This window comes from Rhinopithecus roxellana, chromosome 8 (assembly GCF_007565055.1).
Source record: "Rhinopithecus roxellana isolate Shanxi Qingling chromosome 8, ASM756505v1, whole genome shotgun sequence".
In the NCBI taxonomy this organism is placed as follows: domain Eukaryota; kingdom Metazoa; phylum Chordata; class Mammalia; order Primates; family Cercopithecidae; genus Rhinopithecus; species Rhinopithecus roxellana.
This window is the reverse complement of record NC_044556.1, coordinates 68,456,241-68,479,501: the sequence shown is the minus strand read 5'-3', so window position 1 is coordinate 68,479,501 and position 23,261 is coordinate 68,456,241. Positions and strand designations below refer to the sequence as shown.

Sequence of the window (23,261 nt, the reverse complement as noted above, 5' to 3'; positions counted from 1 at the left end):
GACAGGGTCCCTGTTTAACGACCATAGAACTAACCATCTAGCTGACAATAATAAATACATACCTATGTGCATACATAAGAATGAATAACGTCAGATACAGAAGTACACATACGAAAACTGATTTAACAGGAAGGATGGTAAGGGTGTATGAGACAGGTGGTCAAGGAAAGAAAGAGCTCTCTGGGAGGTAATATTTGAATTGAGACCTGAATGTCATAAAGATCTGAAGCAGGGCATTCCAGGCAGAGGAAACCCACATACAAAGGCTCTGGGGTGAGCAGAAGCTCAGTACGTTCAGACCAAAAAAAGAGCCAGCATGCCAGAGGGTAGAGAGTAAATGAGGGAGAGAGAGAAGCAAAGCAGCGAAGTGCCTTTTTTGTTAAAACAAAACAAAACGGCCGGGTGCGGTGGCTCAAGCCTGTAATCCCAGCACTTTGGGAGGCCGAGACGGGTGGATCACGAGGTCAGGAGATCGAGACCATCCTGGCTAACAGGGTGAAACCCCGTCTCTACTAAAAAATACAAAAAACTAGGCGGGCGAGGTGGCGGGCGCCTGTAGTCCCAGCTACTCGGGAGGCTGAGGCAGGAGAATGGCAGTGAACCCGGGAGGCGGAGCTTGCAGTGAGCTGAGATCTGGCCACTGCACTCCAGCCTGGGCAACAGAGCGAGACATCGTCTCAAAAAAAAAAAAAACAAAACGAAACAAAACAAAACTTTAATTCTATTGACAAATAATAATTGCATCTATTTAGAGTACAATGTGATGTTGTGACCCATGTATATATTGTGGAATGGGCAAGTTAGTCTAATTAACATATCCATCATCTCTTATAATTATCATTTCTTTGTGGTGAGAACATTTAAAACCTACTCTTTTAGTAATTTTGAAATACACATTATTATCAACGATAGTCACCTTGCTGTGCAATACATCACCAGAACTTATTCCTAACTTTGTACCCTTTGATCAACATTTCCTCCTTCCAACCAACACTCAGCTTTGGTAACCACCATTCCACTCTCTACATCTACGAGTTCAACTTTTTTTGATTTCACATACAAGTGAGATTGGGCAGTATTTGTCTTTCTGTGCCTGGTTTTTTCACTTAGCATAATGTACTCTACACTCATCCATCTTATGGCAAATGACAAAATTCTGTTCTAAGGCCAAATAGTATTCCATTGTGTGTATACACCACACTTGTACCCACTGATCTGCTGGTGAGAACTTAGGTTGCTTCCATATCTTGGCTATTACGAATAATGTGGCAATGATCATGGGAGTGTAGACATTTCCTTGACATACCATTTCATTTTCTTTAGATATATACCCAGAAGTGAGACTGCTGGATTATATGGTAGTTCTATTTTTAATTTTTCAAGGAACCTCTAAACTGTTTTGCAAAATGGCTGGAAGTTATACCTCTTTTACTCCTCATGTTCAGTAACACTTGTTACCTTTTACCCTTCATGCTCAATACTCCTCATGCTCAGTAAGACTTTACTCCTCACGCTCAATAACTTTACTCCTCATGCTCAGTAACACTTGTTATTGTCCATCTTTTTGATAACAGCCAATCTAACAGATGTGAGGTTGTATTTCATTGTGGTTTTAATTTGCATTTCCCTGATGATTAGTGATACTGGGCATTTTTCATGTGTCTGTCAGCCTTCTGTATATTTCCTTTGAGAAATGTCTATTCAGGTCCCTTGACCATTTTTTAATAGGGCTATTTGTTTCCTTGTTGAGTAGTTTGAGTTCCTTATATAGTTTGAGCCCTTATCTGATGTATAATTTTGCAAATATTTGCTTTCAATGTGGAGGTTGTCTCTTTATATCTGTTGTTTCCTTTGTTGTACAGAAGCTTTTTAGTTTGATGCAATCTCATTTATCTGTTTTTACTTTTGTTGCCTATGTTTTGGGGGTCATATGCAAGAAATCGCTGCCCAGACCAATGTCACGTAGCTTTTCCCCCATGTTTTCTTCTAGTGTTTTATAATTTCAGGTCTTACATTTAAGTCTTTTTCTTTTTTTTTTTTTTTTGTTAGATAAAGTCTTGCTTTGTCACCAGGCTGGAGTGCAGTGGCACAATCTCAGCTCACTGCAACCTCCGCCTCCTGGGTTCCAGCGATTCTCCTGCCTCAGCCTCCTGAGTAGATGCGACTAGAGGCGTGCGCCACCGTGCCCAGCTAATTTTTGTATTTTTAGTAGAGACGGGGTTCCACCATGTTGGCCAGGATGGCGTCCATCTCTCAACCTTGTGATCTGGCCGCCTAGGCCTCCCAAAGTGCTGAGATTATGGGCGTGAGCCACTGTGCCTGGCCACATTTAAGTCTTTAATACATTTTGAATTGATTTTTGTACAAAGGGTGAGATAAGGATCCAAATTCAATCCTCTGCATGTAGATGGCCAGTTTTTCCAGCACCAGTTGCTGAAGATACTGCCCTTTCACCAGTGTGTTCTCAGCCCCTCTGTTGAAAAATCTATTGGTTATAGATGTGTGTGATTTACTTCTGGGCATTCTATCCTGTTCCATTGGTCATTGTGTCTATTTTTTTGCTAGTCTCATATTGTTTTAATTACTACAGCTTTGAAATATAGTTTGAAATAAGGTAGTGTGGTATCTCCTGCTTACTTTTTTGCTCAAAATTACTTGGACTAATTGGGGTCTCTGGTGATTCCATATGAATTTTAGGATTGTTTTCTATTTCCATGAAGAATGATGTCAGAATTTTGATAGGGATTGCATTAATTTGTAGATTACTTTTGGCAGACATTTTAACAATATTGATTCTTCCAATCCATGAAGATGGGGTATCTTTCCATTTGTGTGGTCTTAAATTTCTTTCATCAATGTGAAATTTCATACAGAATTTTCACCTTCTCAGTTAAATTTACTCCTAGGTTTTTGGTTTTTGTTTTTTTAATATCATTGTAAATGGGATTGTTTTCTGTCAACTCTCACTACTTGTGTTAAACATAGTACTGGAAGTCCTAACCAGAGCAATTAGACAAGAGAAATAAAAAACAGCCAAATAGGAAAGGAAGAAGTAAAATTATGCTTGATGATGACATGATCTTACATGTAGAAAATCCTAAATATTCCACAAAAAAACTGATAGAACTGAGAAACAAATTTGGTACAGTTTCAGGTTACAAAATCAGCATAGAAAAATCAGTAGCATTTTTACATACTAATAAGAAACTATCTGAAAAAGAAATTAGTGAACTGTCTTGAGGCAGAAGGAGGCATTTTTACCTTCTCAGTGTGTTTTATAAAACTTGCCCCTACTTTATAAATGCATCGACTTTTTCCCCAGGGAATAAGCGTATGTAAAATCCTGAAATTTTCAAAGGAAAGAACTAAATGTCCAAAGAAGGTAGAAAATTAAGAAAAATGAAATTATACTTACCATAGGAAATAGCACATACTCTCTGAGGAAATCTTGAGAATCAAACTGATTATAGTCTCCAAAATCAGCTGAGAAGAAAAGAAGGTGGCAGGGCAGTATTTATTATAAGAAATTAAAGATGGCATAAAATAGGGCAAACTCATCACCACATTATTCTTCACATTTCATCCTATTTCTCACTATTATTAAATAAAAATAGTGCCAAGGTATGTTTGACGTAGTTACTTTTAACAGTACGGTAAATATCAGCATGTAAGCATCACTACGTGATTTTTTAGAAATAATGAAGAAATTTGAAAACAATTCCTAAAGGCCACCTAAACAAATTTAAACAAACCTATACTTATCTGTTTGTTAAATATGCATCAATTTGTATCTTAAGAATATTGGGCCGGGCGCGGTGGCTCAAGCCTGTAATCCCAGCACTTTGGGAGGCCGAGACGGGTGGATCACGAGGTCAGGAGATCGAGACCTAGCTAACACGGTGAAACCCCGTCTCTACTAAAAAACACAAAAAACTAGCCGGGCGAGGTGGCGGGTGCCTGTAGTTCCAGCTACTCGGGAGGCTGAGGCAGGAGAATGGCGTGAACCTGGGAGGCAGAGCTTGCAGTGAGCTGAGATCCGGCCACTGCACTCCAGCCTGGGCGACAGAGCGAGACTCTGTCTCAAAAAAAAAAAAAAAAGAATATCTGCCAAGGGGACTTTTTTAACTCAAGGTTAATCTGGAGTACTAAAGAACCCATCTGTATCTTTTCATATATATGCAGCTGGAAATTCCCACTGTAAAACACCTTTGGCAAGCAACCTCAAATATCTTTCTATCTCCTAAATAACTTCACATGTTACAAGATGCCAAAAATTGTTTTCCCTGTTTTCATGTTACCGTGGTACAGTTTGAGCACATGCAAAATGAAATATATAAATGTCTTCTTATCCTGCTTGCTCTTCTAAGAACTAAACCTGCATGAAATTTTAATTTCATGTAAAATATTTAGCATCAGATAGAAACGGATCCAGGTATCTTTAAGGCAACAAGAGATATAGGATGAGAGGATACACACACCATGCACCAATGCTGAGAAGTTGCTGAGAAGGTAAAAAATAAACATCAACCTACAAACTCAGCATGTAACAAATTACCAATTAGGTGCAGCATTCAAGAATAGCAAGAATGTTACCACATTCCACCACAACTTCTATTTCTGTTGATGTATCTTTCTAAAAACCCAGTAAGCATTCTCAAAAAAAAGTTATTTGCAAAGGATTAGAGGACCTTTCATCAGACTGAACAGCTAGCTTCAAGGACCCAATGAAAAGGGAATCCAGAGGAAGTTCACCAAATTCCTCAAGGATCCTCCAGTATCCAGGATGCCCATAATAAGCCTAATGACTAAGTAGTGAGAGGAAAGAGTACATGCAGTAAACAAACAAAGCTATTTATGTATGTATGTATGTATGTATGTATGTATGTATGTATGAATGTTTTAGAGACAGGGTCTTGCTTTGTCATCCGGGCTGGGGTGCAGTGAACTGATCATAGCTCTCTGCAGCCTCAAGCTCCTGGACTCAGGCGATCCTCCCACCTCAGCCTTCTGAGTAGCTGGGACTACAGGTGCACACCACCATGCTGGGCTAATTTTTTATTTTTACATTTTTCATAGAGACATGGTCTCGTTTTGCTGCCTAGGGTGGTCTCAAACTCCTGGTTTCAAGTAATCCTCTCGCCTTGGCCTCCTAAAGTGCTGGCATTATAGGCATGAGCCACCACACCTGGCCCAACGAAGTGTTTTAAAAGGAAAAAGACCCAATTTGACAATGAGGGACATATTGATCTTCCCCATTATTTCAACAATGCTACCTCTGATTTCTCTATCATAACTGGCCATTGTTTCTTCCCCTCCAGTCTTTAAGCAGACCGAGGTGATACATCAGATTTTGCCTGTTTCCATCCACAGAATTACAACAGAAGCTAACGGTATAGAAATTGTACTTCTAACAGAAATCGTTAAGTTGTTAATACTTCAGAATGAAAGAGGTCAGGAGAAGGGTTGCCTCTTCAGACATTTAGATCTGAGATGATTCAATTCAGTCCAATGTCTGGGATGGGAAGTCAGTTCACACCTTCTAAAACAACAGTCCATGCAGCAAGGACCCAGCTGCTGGCTGGCTCACACTTGCAGAGAACCTGGTTTTCAAGAAAATGACTAAAAGGAAAAGTTTCTTTTCAAAAACTATATTATCATCTTCTTGCTTTTTAAAAAAAAAATTTTTTTTTAATTTTTACTTTTTGAGACAGAGTCTAGCTTTGTCACCTAGGCTGGAGTGTGGCGGTGTGATCTCAGCTCACTGTAACCTCCACCTCCCAGGTTCAAGCGATTCTCGTGCTCCAGCCTCCTGAGTAGCTGGGATTACAGGCGTGTGTCACCATGCTTGGCTAATTTTTGTATTTTTATTAGAGACAAGGTTTTACCATGTTGGCCAGGCTGGTCTCGAACTCCTGACCTCCAGTGATTTGCCCACCTCAACCTCCCAAAGTGCTGGGATTACAGGCGTGAGCCACCACACCAGCCTATCTTGCTTTCAATATGACCGAAGGTGGTTAAGCCACCACTCAATAAACCATAATGTATAAAATATACATATAAAGTTCCACACATAACAATTTAGAGAAGGCAAAAGAGAGCTATGTAATATAAACCTATATGGGATGGGTTGAAAGATAAACTCAGTCCAGTATACATTTGTTGTTTCATGTTACAATCATGGATTTTAAATTTATCTTTTTAACGGCATTAGAATACATTATACCATAATGTTTAAAGCTATCACACTCCAAGAAGTTGTGATAGTAACACCTTTGCAGCAACAAGCCACAGAATATGACCACATTGTGCCTTGGAATAATTCTGAGAAAATGCTCCACAAACCCTGAAATGTAGCCTTAATTAAAGGCAGAATAAAAGCTGCTATTTCCTCAAATAAAACTGTAATTATACAAGCATGAGCAGTTTGCAAACAGCTTTGAGAAATCTACCACCCGGCCACCAAAAATCACTAACTTTGCATTTTTCACGTTAAGATAACTTGAAATAAAAAGGGAGCATTACTAAGGGATCATTTAAGTAAATCTAACTTCTCACTCTGAGAGGACGGTAACACCATGATCAAACAGAAAATGGAATTTCACATGCTGCTCATAACTATGTCTTACCTTGCACAGCTAGGCCGGCTAGCCGAATCACCTGGTCCAATGTACATCGTAATCGCCCTTCAAGCACATCTTTTTTGACTTGCAGATAATACTGATATCTGTTCATGGGAATAGAGGAACAAACAACCTTAAAAACACATACTTGGAATATATTCCCACAACATAGATGCCTCTAGATGTAAAACCTTGTGTACACAGCAGGATATGCCCGTGATGCAGATAAAGGCCATTTCTATAAAAGATGGAAAGTGACCTCTGCCTGTGTTTATCTTTGTTTGATGTAGCAGGTGCCACATCCTGTTCATTCTGAGCTTGAGAGGATTCTCATCACATCACTTATTTGCAGGCCAGCAGGATAAACTACTGATAAGGACCAGGTCTTCATAACAGAGTCCAAGAATGAAAATGCTTTTGCACACCTGGAGATCGACTACAACACAACTGCCAAAGTTACATTCAACAGTGTGCATTCCTGAGTGCATTCTAGAAACACATCACCTTTCAAACTCAAAAGTTTGGTAAGGCAGATCACAAAGAGGCCACATAATTTGTAATTCCACTAAAAAATGATATACAGTTTTGACCTTACACATCTGTGAATCAGAAAAATCTAATCTGATGCAACTTTCCAAACTGAAGTAAATTCTCAAACCAGCACAGTACAGATGGACAGAATCATGCCCAAACACATCAAGTCTCAGACTAGACAAATGCCCTCAGGAGCTAACACAGTGTACTGTTTCCCTACCAATAAAACAGCACTCTTAGAATTACTTAAAACATTTAGAAAACTTCTCACTCAAGACGTTTATTTCCCAGGACTCCACTTCCTTTGACCATACTCTCAACACATAGTCACAACTACAACAATCACACTTTTCTAGCATTAATTCCTGGTAAATGCTAACAACACTTTTGCTCCTGGTAACTATAACTCTGTATTTTAACTTCATTTTGGCATCTCAATCAAGGGAACCCAGAAGTGAACCAAAGCCCAACTTTCCTGGAGAGAGGCATTCGGCACTGAGAGCTAATTACTGCTGGCACTCCCATGATGATGTCGTAGGTATCATTAGACATAAGTCAATCCAATGCCTGTTTGAGGGAAGGAACTGGGCTCTGTGCACACTCCAGTAGAGTCCCACACTTCTTCTCTCCTCTTGGGTGTACTGAACAGAATAAAGACAACCACGCCACTCTTTGGTGAGAAAAACCTATACTCAAATCAGAAGGGCAAACACTGGGACTTTCTTAAAAATCCTTTTTAGTCAAACCTAATTATGGGCTAGAAAAAAATCACAAAGCAAAACAAAAAGCAAAATCTCAAGGTAGGAAAGAATGGTAAATTTCACCAATTCCTACTAATTATAAAATGTTTGAATCTCATCCTCATGCCACTCATTCCTTCTCCTCTTTCTGGAGTGGTTTTGACTTATTTGCTGCTCTCCAAGCCAGGAAGCCAAACAGATATTTTAACCCATAGCTATCATGCACTTTCTATGGGCGTGAGTCTGCTAGATGCTGAGGAGTATCTTGGAGAGTGCTAAAACAGTCTCTGCCTTACAAGGATGCATATATCTTTTTGACCACTGTGACCATATTTTTTTCTGGTGTACTATCTAAGGGTTCAGTGATTAAGAACCAAGGAGTAAAACGTCTGAAAAGGTGTTATCCTGACATTATCTGCTAGAGGTAGAGCTTTGTTACCTGTCACCTTGGAGGTGAAAATCATCAGCTAAGATAATTTATTAGAGAATACCTTTGGAAGTAGATCAGTAACCAATTAATCTGCCACCAAAACAATAGCTTTAGTTTTTAAAAATCTGCTGCTTCCAACTTTCATCTACAGCTATCACTTCTATCATTTGTAAGCAAGTTCTGTTACAGATCCATTCTATCCTAGGAAACAGTGAGTCACAATCCACTAGCAAGGAACACCAGGAACATTTCTAATCATGTAGGTTGGACGTAGGATTTTGCTGGAATATAAAAATAAGGAGCTGAAGAAAGCAGGGCTCTCTCCTGGAAGCCATCCAAACTAGGAGAGAATCTAAACAGCAGCAATGATATGGTGCTATTACCACGAGATTGTGGGTATTACTATGTAAGACTGCAGAAATGAGAATGAAATTCAAACCACTTTGGAAATTGTTTGGCTGGTACAATTTTGCACAAAAGGCAGTTTTATAAAATATTATAATTCTATCAAACATGGTGACTAAATTTGACAACAGGAGTTGAAATTCTATTTCTAGAATGCCTGCTCTTTGCTTATTTCTCATTAGCGATTCAATTATAACAGTAGTAAAATATAACAGTGAATTCTATTTTGGAAACATGCAATTTCATGGAAGTATACTCCACCCTGTCACAGTTTTGGGTGGAGAGGAAAAGGAAAAAAAAAACAAAAAAAAAAAAACAATTTTCATGCCAGGAAAGTAAGTATTTGCCAATTTTCCAAAGAGATCCTCTTTGAAAATCCAAGCTCACAAGGAAAACTTTTTAATATTTTTCATATTCAGAGACCTGGAAATAGTCCATCTGACTCTTGAGGCCCAATGAATGGTTTTAGGTTAGGATTCTGCTCTTCCTCTAAGAACTAGTGAACATAATTATGCTTCTCGAATAAAGGTAAACTTTTATATTTTTAAATTTTTAAATTTTTTTTAAAGATTAACTTTTTATTAAATATAGATTTCTCGGGGTAAAATTAAAAAGGTGTCCTAATAATAAGTGTTATTACACATGACTACTGGGAACGAACATGCTATGATCTAGTCTCTGGGGGCCTCATCTATCTGGAATCTCCCCATCCGATGGTAAGAAAATAAGTGACTTTTCCAAGTTACTTCCTCCCCTAGGAGTTTGAAAAATTCAGTTTGAAAAAATGCCCTATTGGGTCAAATCAACAGAGCCTTCAGTACTTTTGACAGCAGTATCAAAGGACTCCTTCCAAATTATACCCCATAACAATATCTTCAACATTTAGAGATGAATTGCTAAAACCATTTTTTTTTTTTTTTTTTTTTGAGACAGAGTCTCACTCTGTTGCCCAGGCTGGAGTGCAGTGGCCGGATCTCAGCTCACTGCAAGCTCCGCCTCCTGGGTTCATGCCATTCTCCCGCCTCAGCCTCCGGAGCAGCTGGGACTACAGGCACCCACCACACGCCCGGCTAGTTTTTTGTATTTTTAGTAGAGACGGGGTTTCACCGTATTAGCCAGGATGGTCTCGATCTCCTGACCTCGTGATCCGCCCGCCTCGGCCTCCCAAAGTGCTGGGATTACAGGCGTGAGCCACCACGCCCGGCCAAATTGCTAAAATCTTTATGCTCTCTTTTAAATTCATGTATGAGGAATTTATCTCAGCACGTCTGCCACTGTGTTTTACTTGCAGTTCTGTTCATTCTTCTCAGAGTGAGCAGGTCTTGTGGTATTCTGAAAGACATGGGCCGTATTACCACAGAACTACAAATAAGGCACCAGGAACTCAGAGGCCGGGTACGTATTGCTTTTAAAATATTTCCCCCACCCCTCCCCACAGTGAAATCTTCATTCCAGGTCCAGTTCAACAGATGTGCCCCAAACAGGAGACAGCCACGTAAAATGGTTAAAGCCTTGAGATCTGATTTTGGTCATACTACCACCCCAGAATGCAACACGCTCAGCGTAAGTCACAGGATGGTGAAGATAGAGCAGGGCCCTTGCCACGGTTCCAGATGTCTGCTGCCTTCCCAACAGGGTCATGCCCACCTACCTCGTTACTCCTGGGACTAGCTTTGGGGCCAATGAAATGAGAATAGAAGTGGGAAGTAATTGTTGCTCCCAAGCAAAAGTGTCCTGAGCCAGTGACCGGTTCTCTGCCTCTGCTTCCCTTTGCTCTGAGACCTGCAGTGAGCAGGGAGGGCAGGTTGCTCAGTGAGCCTGAGCCCTGGGCAAAGATGGCTGGGAGCAGAGCTTCAGACAACCCACAGTGGACCTGCCAGGTGGACAGCAAAAAAACCTTTGTTTGTGAAAGCCAAAGAGGCTTGGGGGTCATACATCACTGCGGCATGATGGAGCCTAAGCTATTTAACAAGGGAAGGACTTTTAAAATCCCAGTCCAATCCTTTCATTTTTTAGAGAAGGCAGCTGTGGTAAGGGAGGACAATGACTTGTCCAAGGTAATACTGCTTCCTTAAAGACAAGGCCAGAACCAGATCTGATCATGAACAACCACAGTGGTGAAGGCAGGATCTGATCCCTGCCCATTCTGGGCAAGCTACCAATTTCACTGAAGTCTAAAAATAAAAGCGAAGGCCGGGCGCAGTGGCTCAAGCCTGTAATCCCAGCACTTTGGGAGGTCAAGGCGGGTGGACCACAAGGTCAGGAGTTCCAGACCAGCCTGGCCAAGATGGTGAAACCCCGTCTCTACTAAAAATACAAAAATTAGCTGGGCGCAGTAGCATGCACCTGTATTCCCAGCTACTCAGGAGGCTGAGGCAGGAGAATCGCTTGAACCTGGGAGGCAGAGGCTGCAGTGAGCCGAGATCGTGCCACTGCACTCTAGCCTGGGTGACAAAGCGAGACTCCATCTAAAAAATTAATAAATAAAAAAAATAAAAGCGAAAATCAAACACCACTACCCGGTGATTTTTATGATGCTTCTAAGGAAGGGCTTCCATCACCAAGCTTTTCCCCAACCCCACTTAGACAGTCTGTGCTACAGCGCATGAGGCAAATGTTGAAATGAGAAACTTTTCCATAAAATCCTATTACAGGACATGTTTCATACTCTAGCCAATGGTTATTCAGATCTGTTTTTTCTCCTGGCAGCAGCCTCTGGGATGTTTCACTTTTCTCCCCCAGAGATAGAAGGAAGGGAAAGAAGACTGAGTTATACATTTTAACTACTTGTTAACTTTCGAAGAAGGATAGAGGGATAGAAGTAAAATCTACAGACCAGAGTTTCTGATTGTAGGCTCCTCCCTGGAAGGAGCGGCTGTGTCCAACAGCAGGTACAAACTGGGCCCTCTGTGTATATATTTCTAAATGCAGATTTTTAAAAAGTAAAATGCAAGTCATCATCAGTGTCACACACAAGTCTTTACTCATTTGCACTGAGTAGCTTCTATACTATGGATCATAAAAAATGTTATCCAAATTTAACAGCACATATCAGCATTCATTCATTACTCCTTCTGCCCCTACAGCTCAGGGAGGTCTGAGCGAGAAAGAAAATTTTCTTTTCTAGTTTGAAAAACAGGTTAGTGAGAGCATTCTGTAAGCTGTAACTACCAACCTGCAGAGTCACTATCATCACACACAGCTCCCGGTCTGCTCTTCCCTCCTCTAGAGTTCAAATTTAGTTAGACCAACGTATCTCCCCCCATAGGCATGGTCAGGAGGGATGTGACAATTTGGAGAGGGGGGCCATCCTTAAATTCCTCACTTTTTGAAGCCTTTCCATAAAACTACTGGAGTGGAGGACCAGACTAGGACCAGAAAGACAAATTGTCCTGTCACTGTTATCAAGAGCAGGGTAAGACTTAAAATGTGCTTTTCTCACTAGAAAACTTCCTTCATAACTAGTAATATCAGAGGAATCTTGCTAGAATGTACTGGAACCCATTTCTCTGAAGTGCAGCATGTACCAAAGTGCCAGACAGCATTGCTTTCTGGCTGATGTGATATTCTGCAAATGGAAACAAACAGAAACGTTTCTCTACTATAAAAGACAAAAAAGAGGGAACTGAGGACAAGTAGTCCTAGAGTCCCGGGGTACAGGAGAGCAAAGGGGAATAATTTTAAATCTTAGATTGACAGAGATACCCACAGGAGGGAACCAGCACATTCCACCCATTCCAGTGGGTGTTCACAGCTGTAAATCCAGATAAAGGACAGGGTGGCCCATGCTCTTCTCAGTCTGCCAGGACCAGATAAATACTACATATGCAGGCATGTAACCAGATAAACCTGAATGCCTCCCTCCCTCCATCCCTCTATCCTCAAAACTCTTGAGAAGAATTTCAGTTTATGACTATTAAAGTCTAATAATGTGTTTGGTACCTGACCCATGCAATATCTAAAAGCTTCTACATTTAATAACTGTTCAAGCTGACAGTCAATTAAAAGTCTGCACTGTCTAACAAACTACAAAGCGAACACTCCTGCGACTATGCAAAACTGAAATAACCCCAAAGGGAAGGGGAAAACACAAACAAAAGGAAAAGCTAAAACTAAAACTCTAGCAAGGATACCCTTAAAAGGGAAAGTTTTTCTTCTAGCCTTTTCGTACTACAAGCTAATACGTGTACATGCATGAGAAGAAAACCATGTGCATATACCCAAATACAGACAAGATTTTCTTGGCAAACATTCAAGTCTAGAAGTTTTCAACATTCAGTGATCAATAAATACCCTATTTTGCCAGAGACACCCAACTTCTTAATAAGATTCCTTCAGTTTCAACAAGCTGAAGGATTGTAATTATTTCCTAAAAAGGATAATATTTGTTTAAATGCATACAAAGACACACAGGCCTTAACTAGTGAAAAACGGCCAATGATAGCAAGGTGTTGCAAAAGAGAAAGACATGTCACGACCTGATCCTTGCTTTCTGCTCTTGAACTCTTGCATTAATTATAACAAATTACAGGGAATCCAAGTACTGTTTTTAAGTATAATAAATTCCCTAATAGTAGCCTATCATCTAATCAGGGGTTCTGTTTAGAAAAGAAAAACTCATTTCTGAAATACATCATAGAGGGAGAGAGAATACCCGACATCACTTCTTTCTGTCCTATCCTATGCTATTGGGTACAGATTTCTTTACAGCAATCAATCCATAGGATTTAAAAGGGCCCGACATGGTTCCCTGCTGAGGGCTATGATGCCCTGAACTAGGAAAACATGCCAACAGAAGTAGAAATACTCAGCCTCAAAAGAAAACACTGTGCTAAAGTGTTTGATGTTAAAATGAAATGAGTCTGTTTTGATCTGTCTTAAAAATCTCCAATGACTTGGGAAAGTTCTGCAGTTCCTTAAAAAGTTAAACATAGAATTATCACATGATTCAGCAATTATGCTCCTCGGTATATAGCCATACAAACTGAGAGCACATGTTCACACAAAAACTGATACGTGAATGGTAATGTTATTCACAATAGCCAAAAAGAGGAAACAACCCCAAAGTCCAACACCTGATGAATGGATAAACAAAATGTGGTCTCTCCAAACAGTGGAATATTATTCAGCCACAAAAAGAGTGATGTATTGATACATGCTGTAACATGGATGAACTTTGAGGCGTTATGCTAAGTAAAAGGTGCCAGACACAAAGAGTCACATCTTGTGTGATTCCATTCATAAGAAATGTCCAGAATAGGCAAATTCATAGAGACAGAAAATAGATGAATGGTTGCCAGAGGCTGATGGAAGAGGAGGCTGAGGAATGCCTGCTAACATTTTGAAATTAGACAGTGACAGTGGCTGCACAACTTTGTTAAAACACTAAAAGTCACTAAATTGTATACTTTAAAGTGGTTAAAATGATGGATTTACTCAGGACCATAAGACAGGGTGAGAAGAAAAAAAAAAATGGTGAATTGATGTTATGTGGATTTTAGCTCAAAAAAAAAAAAAAAAACACCCAATGATCCTAATCAGGAAAAACTCCAAAGTCCTGACACAGCACACCAGGCTCTTCATGATCCAGTCAAAACTATTTTTTTTTCCAACTTCATGTCTCACCACACACCCCATACCTGAGCTGTCATAAGTGTGTGGTGCCCCCCAATAGTTGCCATGTTCTTTTCTGCCTCCTCGCCATTTCCCTGGTCTAATCACCCTTGCCTATCCTCCTGCATTCGCCCAATCACCTGTCCATGCTCCAAGGCTCAGATGAAATGTATCTCCTCTCCAAAAGCTTCCCAAACCCTCTTAGCAAGTTAGTGAATCCTTTCACATCCTCCACTATACTTCCCCCCCAGGTCTCTCCTGCACTGGCACCAGCACCTCCCCAACTCCGTTGTGATCAGTACCCGGCACTAAGTAGATGCTCAATAAACATTTCTGAGTAGATGAAATACTGACAGAGAGACAAAGACAGAAGAAAGGAGGGAGAAAGGGAGGAATATTAATTACCTCCTAGTAAAGTTATTAGATGTTATTTCTACAATATGAAAGAGCGCCTAAAAATTCTAGAAATGGAACTCATCACACATCAAGCAGGAAGTCTTGGGAAACTTGTCTTTATGCAAAGAGCAAAACTACTCCTTCAGTGTGAAATGTTTATTTTTAAATGACTTAAACTGATCTCTGAGCTACCATGCAGCAAAGAAAGAACTCAAGGATGAATCACAGTCAGAGACCAACAGCATTAAACCAGGTGGACAAAAAGGAGCACAGATCAGGGAACATCAATGCTCCATGCTAATCAGCCAACCAAAATCACTCCTCTAAATTGCAGCTGTCAACTACGGAGCCTCGTCCCTCTTACACTAGCGATAAATATGTCTTGACTCATCAGCTCAAAATACACATCTGCCTGCCCTGAAAATCGTGTGTTCATAATATTACCTACAACTCACTGTGGGAAAAGGGAGCTTAAATTGTATCTGGAAGCTGGGTGAGTCAATTGCCCAAAGATTTGTCTTCTTGGTAAACAGCCAGGTTCCCGGCTAAGGATTCTGCATAACATCCTTGAAGCTTTGGTGAGCTACCAGGTGGAAGTACAGTGCTGTTATTACTGATATGCCTGGTGTGAAGGATAAAATACATAAAAATCAACAAATGAAAGGCAAGAAGATCATCTCTGGAATGGGCACGAGTTCTTCCCTAGAATCCCTAATTAAAGGTAGTCCCTACCTTTTCACAGGTAAGCAACTGCTAAAAGGTGTCAGTTCCCTGTCGATGAAGTCCCAGAAATGAGTAGGAAATACTATGTGCTTAATAAATGTTTGATGAACGAATGAGGCAATGGAAGTAAATCCTCAATTCTATGTCTCTCGAGACTATGACAAAAATGGAAAGAATAGAATTTCCTGCCAAAAGCAGAGGCTCATGTCTGTCATCTCAGCACTTTGGGAGGCTGAAGTGAGGAGAGCGCTTCAGTCCAGGCCAGTCTGGGCAACATGGCAAACCCCCACCCCCACCAAAAAAAAAAAAAAAAGGAAAGGGAAGGGGGAAGGGAGGGAGTGAGGGAGGGAGACAGGAAGGGGAAGGAAGGACAGCCAAACTAGCTGGGTGTGGTGGCATGCACCTACAGTCCCAGCTGCTCAGGAGGTGGAGGTGGGAGGATCAATTGAGCCCAGGAGTTTGGAGGTTGTGGTGAGTTGTGATCGCACTACTGCACTCCAAGCTGAGCAACAGAATGAGACTGTTTTCCCGCAACACCCCTGCAAAAACGAAAGATAAAGAAAAAGAAATTCCCAGCCCATGTTAAGTCATATGGCTAGGCACTTTACCAGTGACCACAGATTGTGTATGGATGGGAGTGCCATCTATATTCCTGACTCCAGCATCTCTGTCATTGTTAACCATGAGCCCACTTTCCAAGTTTTGTCCCTAAGAGCCAGCCAAGCCTAACTTTAAACTTTGGTTGATGCTTTGTTTACTGGCCAGTCTAAATTTTGAAAATTTCTAATTGCTGGCTTCCAGGCTTTAGTGCTTCATCACTGCAGGTGCCCCTACTCACCCCATGCTCTCTTAGTCACTGAAGGCTTATTTTCTCATAGTCACAGCTTAAAAATATCTGAGTACCTGTCAGGCGTGGCTCATGCCTGTAATCCCAGCACTTTGGGAGGCCGAGGTGGGTGGATCATTTGAGGTCAGGGGTTCAAGACCAGCTTGGCCAACATGGTGAAACCCCGTCTCTACTAAAAGTATAAAAATTAGCCAGGCATGGTGGCTCATGCCTGTAATCCCAGCTACTGGGGAGGCTGAGGCAGGAAAATCACTTGAACCTGGGAGGCAGAGGTTGTAGTGAGCAGAGATCGCGTCACTGCACTCCAGCCTGGGTGACACAGTGTTACTCAGTTTCAAAACAAAACAGTTACAACAAAAAATCAGAGTACCAGTCAGACACGGTGGTTCATGCCTATAATCCCAGCACTTTGGGAGGCTGAGGCGAGTGGATCACGAGATCAGGAGTTCAAGACAAGCCTGGACAAGATGGTGAAACCCTGTCTCTACAAAAAATACAAAAAGTAGCTGGGTGTTATGGTGGGAGCCTGTCATCCCAGCTACTCGAGAGGCTGAGGCAGAGAACTGCTTGAATTTGGGAGGTGGAGGTTGCAGTGAGCTGAGATTGTACCACTGTACTCCAGCCTGGGCAACAGAGTGAGACTCTGTATTTAAAAAAAAAAAAAAAAAAAAATCAGAGTACCACACAAGTAACCCATATTAAAAGAATATCTGAAAACAGACATAAAAAAACAAACACAATAGCTGGATGGAATGTTTATCAGAAACAGCAAAATAGGGGCTATCTGCTCAGAAGTCAGCAATATGAGAGATACTTCAGAGATCCTGCTGGATGACTTTAATTTCCATAGCATGGACCTGTGGTGAGACAAATGAGTGAGACACCCCACTACTCTTTCTTTCTTTTCTTTCTTTCTTTTTCTTTCTTTCTTTCCTTCCTTCCTTTTTCTTTTTTCTTTGCTTTCTCTTTTCTTTCCCTCTCTCTTTCTCTCTCTCTTTCTTTTTTTTGAGACAGAGTCTTGCTCTGTCGCCCAGGCTGGAGTGCAATGGCACAATCTTGGCTCACTGCAACTTCTGCCTCCCATTCTGCCTCAGCCTCCCAAGTAGATGGGACTAAAGGTGTGTGCCACCACACCCAGCTATTTTTTTTTTTTTCTATTTTTAGTAGAGATGGGGTTTTGCCACGCTGGCAAAGCTGGTCTCGAACTCCTGACCTCAGATGATCTGCCTGCCTTGGCCTTCCAAAGTGCTGGGATTACAGGTGTGAGACATTGCACCCGGCCTGCCCACCCCATGTTCCATGTGGCCACTATGATCCGTGTTCAACCTCTCCCCAATCATAGCAATTCGATATTATAGATTTTATGCATTTGTAATGATAACATGCCTATCCATCTCTATTTTTTTTTAAGTAGAGACAGGGGTTATGCCATGTTGACCGGATGGTCTTGAACTCCTAGTCTCAAGTGATCCACCTGCCTTGGCCTCCCAAAGTGCTTGGATTACAGGCATGGGCCACCAGGTCCATCCCATTCATCTCTATTTAGCACCCTACTAGCCCAGAAGTACCTTGAAGGTGGAAACCATCTCTCTCTATTCTGTAATTCACAGACTCAGTAGATGATCCTAGACTTGGTAGTTGCACAAAAAGCATTATGATCATTTACTGACTCAGAGACACCCAGTGGGTAAAAAATAATGCTTTTTGGAAGTTAGCCACCCAAATAGTTGGCATAGAACAACAATGGACTCAGCAGAAAGAAAAAAAAACAAAATCACCTATACTCTAGGCATTACATAATACAAAGCCTTTCCCCAGTCAACAAATTGGAAAAACTCATTCTGCCCTCTGTGTTCCCATTGATTTTGTAACTCTAACATGGTACTGATCAAACAACTCAGTTAATTACGTGCGTCTATTTTTGCCTCCTTTGCTGTTTTACAAAACTGCCCTGTTCATGTTTGTATTTCCCCCCCTCATACTACCTTACTATGTATTTACATTAAAGCAGGATATTATTATTATGTCCACATATTTAAAAGATGGTCAATTACATACTGGCTGAAAGAAACTTTGGCCGGGCGCGGTGGCTCAAGCCTGTAATCCCAGCACTTTGGGAGGCCGAGACGGGCGGATCACGAGGTCAGGAGATCGAGACCATCCTGGCTAACACGGTGAAACCCCGTCTCTACTAAAGAATACAAAAAACTAGCCAGGCGAGGTGGCGGGCGCCTGTAGTCCCAGCTACTCGGGAGGTTGAGGCAGGAGAATGGCGGAAACCCGGGAGGCGGAGCTTGTAGTGAGCTGAGATCCGGCCACTGCACTCCAGCCTGGGCATCAGAGCGAGACTCCGTCTCAAAAAAAAAAAAGAAACTTTACGTTGTTCCTAGTGTACTATGAAAAAAATAATAAAAACACACCACATGTCTATCAAAAGCTTTGGAAGAATTGAATTCTCCACAATTGGAATTTTTATCAATTTCTCTAGATATTAAGAAATCAGAGCCTTCAAATAGTTATTAACAATGACAGTGCTTTGCATTTGTGGAGCTGTTTTCCAAGAACCGTCATGTATAATATTTCCTGTCATTTCATATTTGCAACAACCCTGCAAGATAGCCACGAGTCCTGTTTATCCATGGGGAAATGGAGGCGCCCAGGGGGTAGGTGACTTGCCAAGTCTTCTGATTTTATAGTCAAGTGCTCTTCTATTACAATATTATGCCTGTGTAGTAGGTTAGTCTATAGTTTCTACAAGCCTGGAGAATAAATCTCAAAAAAAAAAAAAAAAGGAAGAAGAGAAAAAAACTACAGAAGGCTATAAACAGATCACAACATGAATCCATTGACAATATAATGATTTTTTAATGTTGGAAATGAATGAATGATTTTCTTTTGCAGAATCTTCAAAGCAGCTGAAGACCTCAAATGTGGCAACAACTGCCAAAGATAAAATACCAAATCAGCAAACATCTCACTGCCCAAGAATCTAGTATCTTGCTATGCTGTGATTTCTGCCAAAATCATGCTTGATATTTTCAAGCATGGAAATATCTCTCTACAATTCTTCCTTTCAAGCTCTTCTTGAGACTCTAGGATTAAAGGAGGAGATACTTCATTTGTTAAATGCAATTTAAAAATCATTTTGAACATCCTTTCTTCTTTTAGAGTTTTACTTTTCTAACTGCCTCAGTTTCTGCAAGGCCATCTTTTGTAACTCTTGACACATAGTAAACTTTAAGTTAGAAACTGTAACTTCCTAGAGAAAAAAAACGATGGCCAAAGTGACAAGTGACTACACATAAATAGAAGGAAACCCTTTGTTTAGGACATGGGTGGGGGATGGGGGACTGCCAAGCAGAGAACTGTAATTCCCAAATCAGAGAAATTCTTTCATTTCATGAAAGAAGGCTGCTATAAACACATTCCTCCTTTTCATCCTAGACTTAAGAACTTAAAACTCTCTCATTAGAAACCAGAATAGGAGCACATTAAATGTCTCTTTAGGGACCAAAAATTCAGGGGCATGAAGCCCAGGGAGGATGCCAGTTTGGGGCAGTCAGTGGCTGTACGGGGCACACCCTGTGGGTATCAGACCATATTCAAAGGAGAGCACTATCCAGAAAAGAAGTACTAAGTAGGTATTCAAATTCTCTCTTTAAAAACAAAAATAAAATAAAATAATCTCAGCAGGCTTTTCCAAAAAAAAAAAAAAAAAAAAAAAAAGATTACAGGCTGGGCGTGGTGGCTCACGCCTATAATCCCAGCACTTTGAGGGACTGAGGCAGGCAGATCACAAGGTCAAGAGATTGAGACCATTCTGGCCAACATGGTGAAACTCCGTCTCTACTAAAAATACAAAAATTAGCCAGGCATGGTGGTGCACGCCTGTAGTCCCAGCTACTCGGGAGGCCGAGATAGAAGAATCGCTTGAACTAGGGAGTCAGAGTTGCAGTGAGCCAAGATTGTGCCACTGCACTACAGCTTGGTGACAGAGCAGGTCTCCGTCTCAAAAAAAAAAAAAAAAAATTATGATTGCAGAAAATATATGGCCTCCTATAATCTGTTAATATGTTCATAAAACCAGCACAAAATCTATTGGATAGAAATCATTATAAAAGCTGTCAGATTCTATTAATATTAGTATAATGATTTCTTATCTTTTTATAGAACTTTTATTTAAAAAGTAAACCTACTTAGTTTACTCGTAAAATATTAGAAGTGTACACACACATATATTCCATTATTTATTTATTCATCCATTTGACAAAAGCTTAATGAGCACCCACTACATGCCAGGAGTTATTCTAGGCACTAGGGATATCACAGTGAACGAAACAAACCCATGCTCATGGAGCTCACAGTCTAGTGGGGAAGACAAGCAAAAATCAAGTAAATAAACAATAGGTCCAATGAGAGAAAAGCAGGCAAGAGACACAGAGAGTAACAAGGTAGGAGGTGGTCAAGAAAGGTTTCTCTGATAAAGCAAACTCTGAACAAAGATCTGAAAAAAAAAATGAGGAACTAGCACTGTGGATATTTGGGGGATGGAGGCTTTCGCTTCAAACAAAGGGAATGGCAAGTAGAAAGGCTTTCAGGAGAGCTAGTGTGGTGCATTCATGAATGGTCAAGAGGTCAGTGTAGCAAAGAGTGAGCAAGAGGATGAATCGTTGGGCTGACAGAAAAGGCAGGAAGTGGTACAAACCACAAAAGGCCTCGCAGGGCACAGTAAGGGTTCTGACTCCTCTAAGATGGCAAACCAGTGGAAGGTACTGAGCAAAGGAGCTGCATAAACAGGATACCCATTTAACAAGATGGTACTGGCTGCTTTGTAGACACTGGACTGTGAGGGGCAAGGGTGGAAGTGGAGATGCCAGTCAGAAAAAAATGACAGCAGACTGGATTAGAGAGGTAGCAGTGCACGCAGAAGGAAGTAGTCAGAATCTAGACATATTTTGAAGGCTGGATGTGGTGTATGGGAGAAAGAATCCTGAGCAACTAAACGAAACCTTTCAGATAAAGACTTCTCACTTTTTGAAAACGGACAGACAAAATAGATTTGGGGGAAATGGATTTGACGGTCTTTTAAAAATTATAACCTCCTAATCTTTCATTAAAACCTACACGGTTCAAAATAGTCATCAAACCACGTCAGTCAAACATTTGATCCAATCGTTTTAAAAAAGGAAGTATCTTTGATATAATAATGGATTCTCCCTTTTTCTTTTTATCATCTTCTTCCTCTTCCCTGTCCCTCAAATCCTCTGCCTCCTATTTTTGCAAAAGAACTATCTTTATAGAATGAAGTCCACACATATTTCCATCTGATTTCTATTATTTGAATTTTGAGTCCAGATTAAGAATGGCAAAGAGACCATGTAGTAAATGTGCAGTGAATAAGTGGACAGGTGGTAGGAATCGGGAAATGAAACACTGCTCTCGCCCAGGGTTTAGCAAAATCTCTGGAAGGCCCAAGTAAAGGGTATTTCCTTTCTTCCCACTTGAGTCCTATTATCAAATCACTATACTTTAAAAACACCATCATTTTTAGTAACATTAAAAACGGTCTTTGCAGTGTAACTTTATCAAAAGGCATGCACTAAAAAGATCGGGGAGAAAAAATAAGTTAGTGCAATTAATAATATAGTTACTAAGTCATGCGTTTCTGCCATTTAAAGTTTCTTGTTTCTATGAAAACTCATCTAGAGCCACCACCGACTTCACACTGGTAAACTAAGTCCAGTACATTTTCCTCACAGAATGAAATCCCAAGTATTGCCTCACTTTTTCATGTTAGCCCGTTCCGTATAACTGTCATCAATTCTTAAAGGCATGACCATGCTTATAGACAGGATGATTTCCTCATAAAAGTCATGATCACAGATTTAAGTCTAAAGAAGAATATGATCATAAGTATATGCAAATAAGAATAAACATAATGGACTCCTTTATAGTTTACCACCCAGAAACAGATATGTTCACATGACCATCTTCTATATGTTTATCATCTTCTCAGTGAAGGAGGTCTGTAATAATATTACATGAAAACAAGCTGTTATTTAGGAATTAAAATACATTGTTGCACAATTGTTTGAGAGAATACAATTTGATAGCTGATTTTGATGATTCAGATAACTAGAGTACTATATGCTTTTATAATTCTTAATTTGAACTCTGTGAAAACATTGACAGAATCATAAACTACTACAAAAATTTGAAAAAAGGTGACCTTCAGGAGATCGAAGACTTCATCTGTTTTGTTCAGTGCTGTATTACCAGTAGCCAGAAGTTTCTTCGCATACAACAGATGCTCATTAAATATTTATTGTTTTATCCCCCAAATAGTCTTCAAGTAAATACTTACTGAATGCATGCACGAACAATGAATGAAAAATCCTTGATACTTTGCCCAAAATGGGCTGTCCAAGCCAACTAGAATATTAATTATGTAAAATTGTGTTAAGTTACACTACTCACTTCATGCTAAGGATGAATATATGGTATTTGACAAAATAATTTTAGCAAGTACTAAAGTAGATACATTTTTTCAAAACATAGGGTTTTATAAGAAGAAAAAAATGAATTCATTTTATAATGAACACATTGGGAACTCTAGATTTAGAAAATATTTTTCCTTAATGACCTCATCAGATTAAAATTCTAGAGAAGAAATTGCATGACTTAGTTTCAAGATACAGAAGGAGATTTCATCCTGTGAATGTGTGACCCAACAGTAGCAGGGAAACCTTGAACTTTAAAAAATTCTTTAGCGGAAATATCAATCCAGGGCTATCTGTGCTACAATTATTTGCTTCTTACTACATTCTAGGTATCCTTGAGGATTCTGCACTGCAATTTTCCTCTCCACTTACCTAATTTCCTCGGCTCGGAATGTTCTCCCTTCACACCTTCCACTCATCCATCAGTGAGCCCTTGATACTGATGGGAGCTAC

General features: G+C 40.4%; 1 protein-coding gene across 1 annotated transcript in view; it reads right to left on the bottom strand.

Annotated features, from left to right (window-relative positions):
* PTPN14 (protein tyrosine phosphatase non-receptor type 14) overlaps window positions 1–23,261 on the bottom strand; it is a 206,802-nt gene that overhangs the window by 61,062 nt on the left and 122,479 nt on the right. Inside the window, exons 4-5 of the mRNA XM_010372954.2 lie at window positions 6,627–6,724; window positions 3,416–3,483 (exon numbers count right to left, since the gene is read on the bottom strand). Coding sequence (XP_010371256.1) covers window positions 3,416–3,483; window positions 6,627–6,724 — 166 coding nt within the window. The remainder of the gene's footprint in view (window positions 1–3,415; window positions 3,484–6,626; window positions 6,725–23,261) is intronic.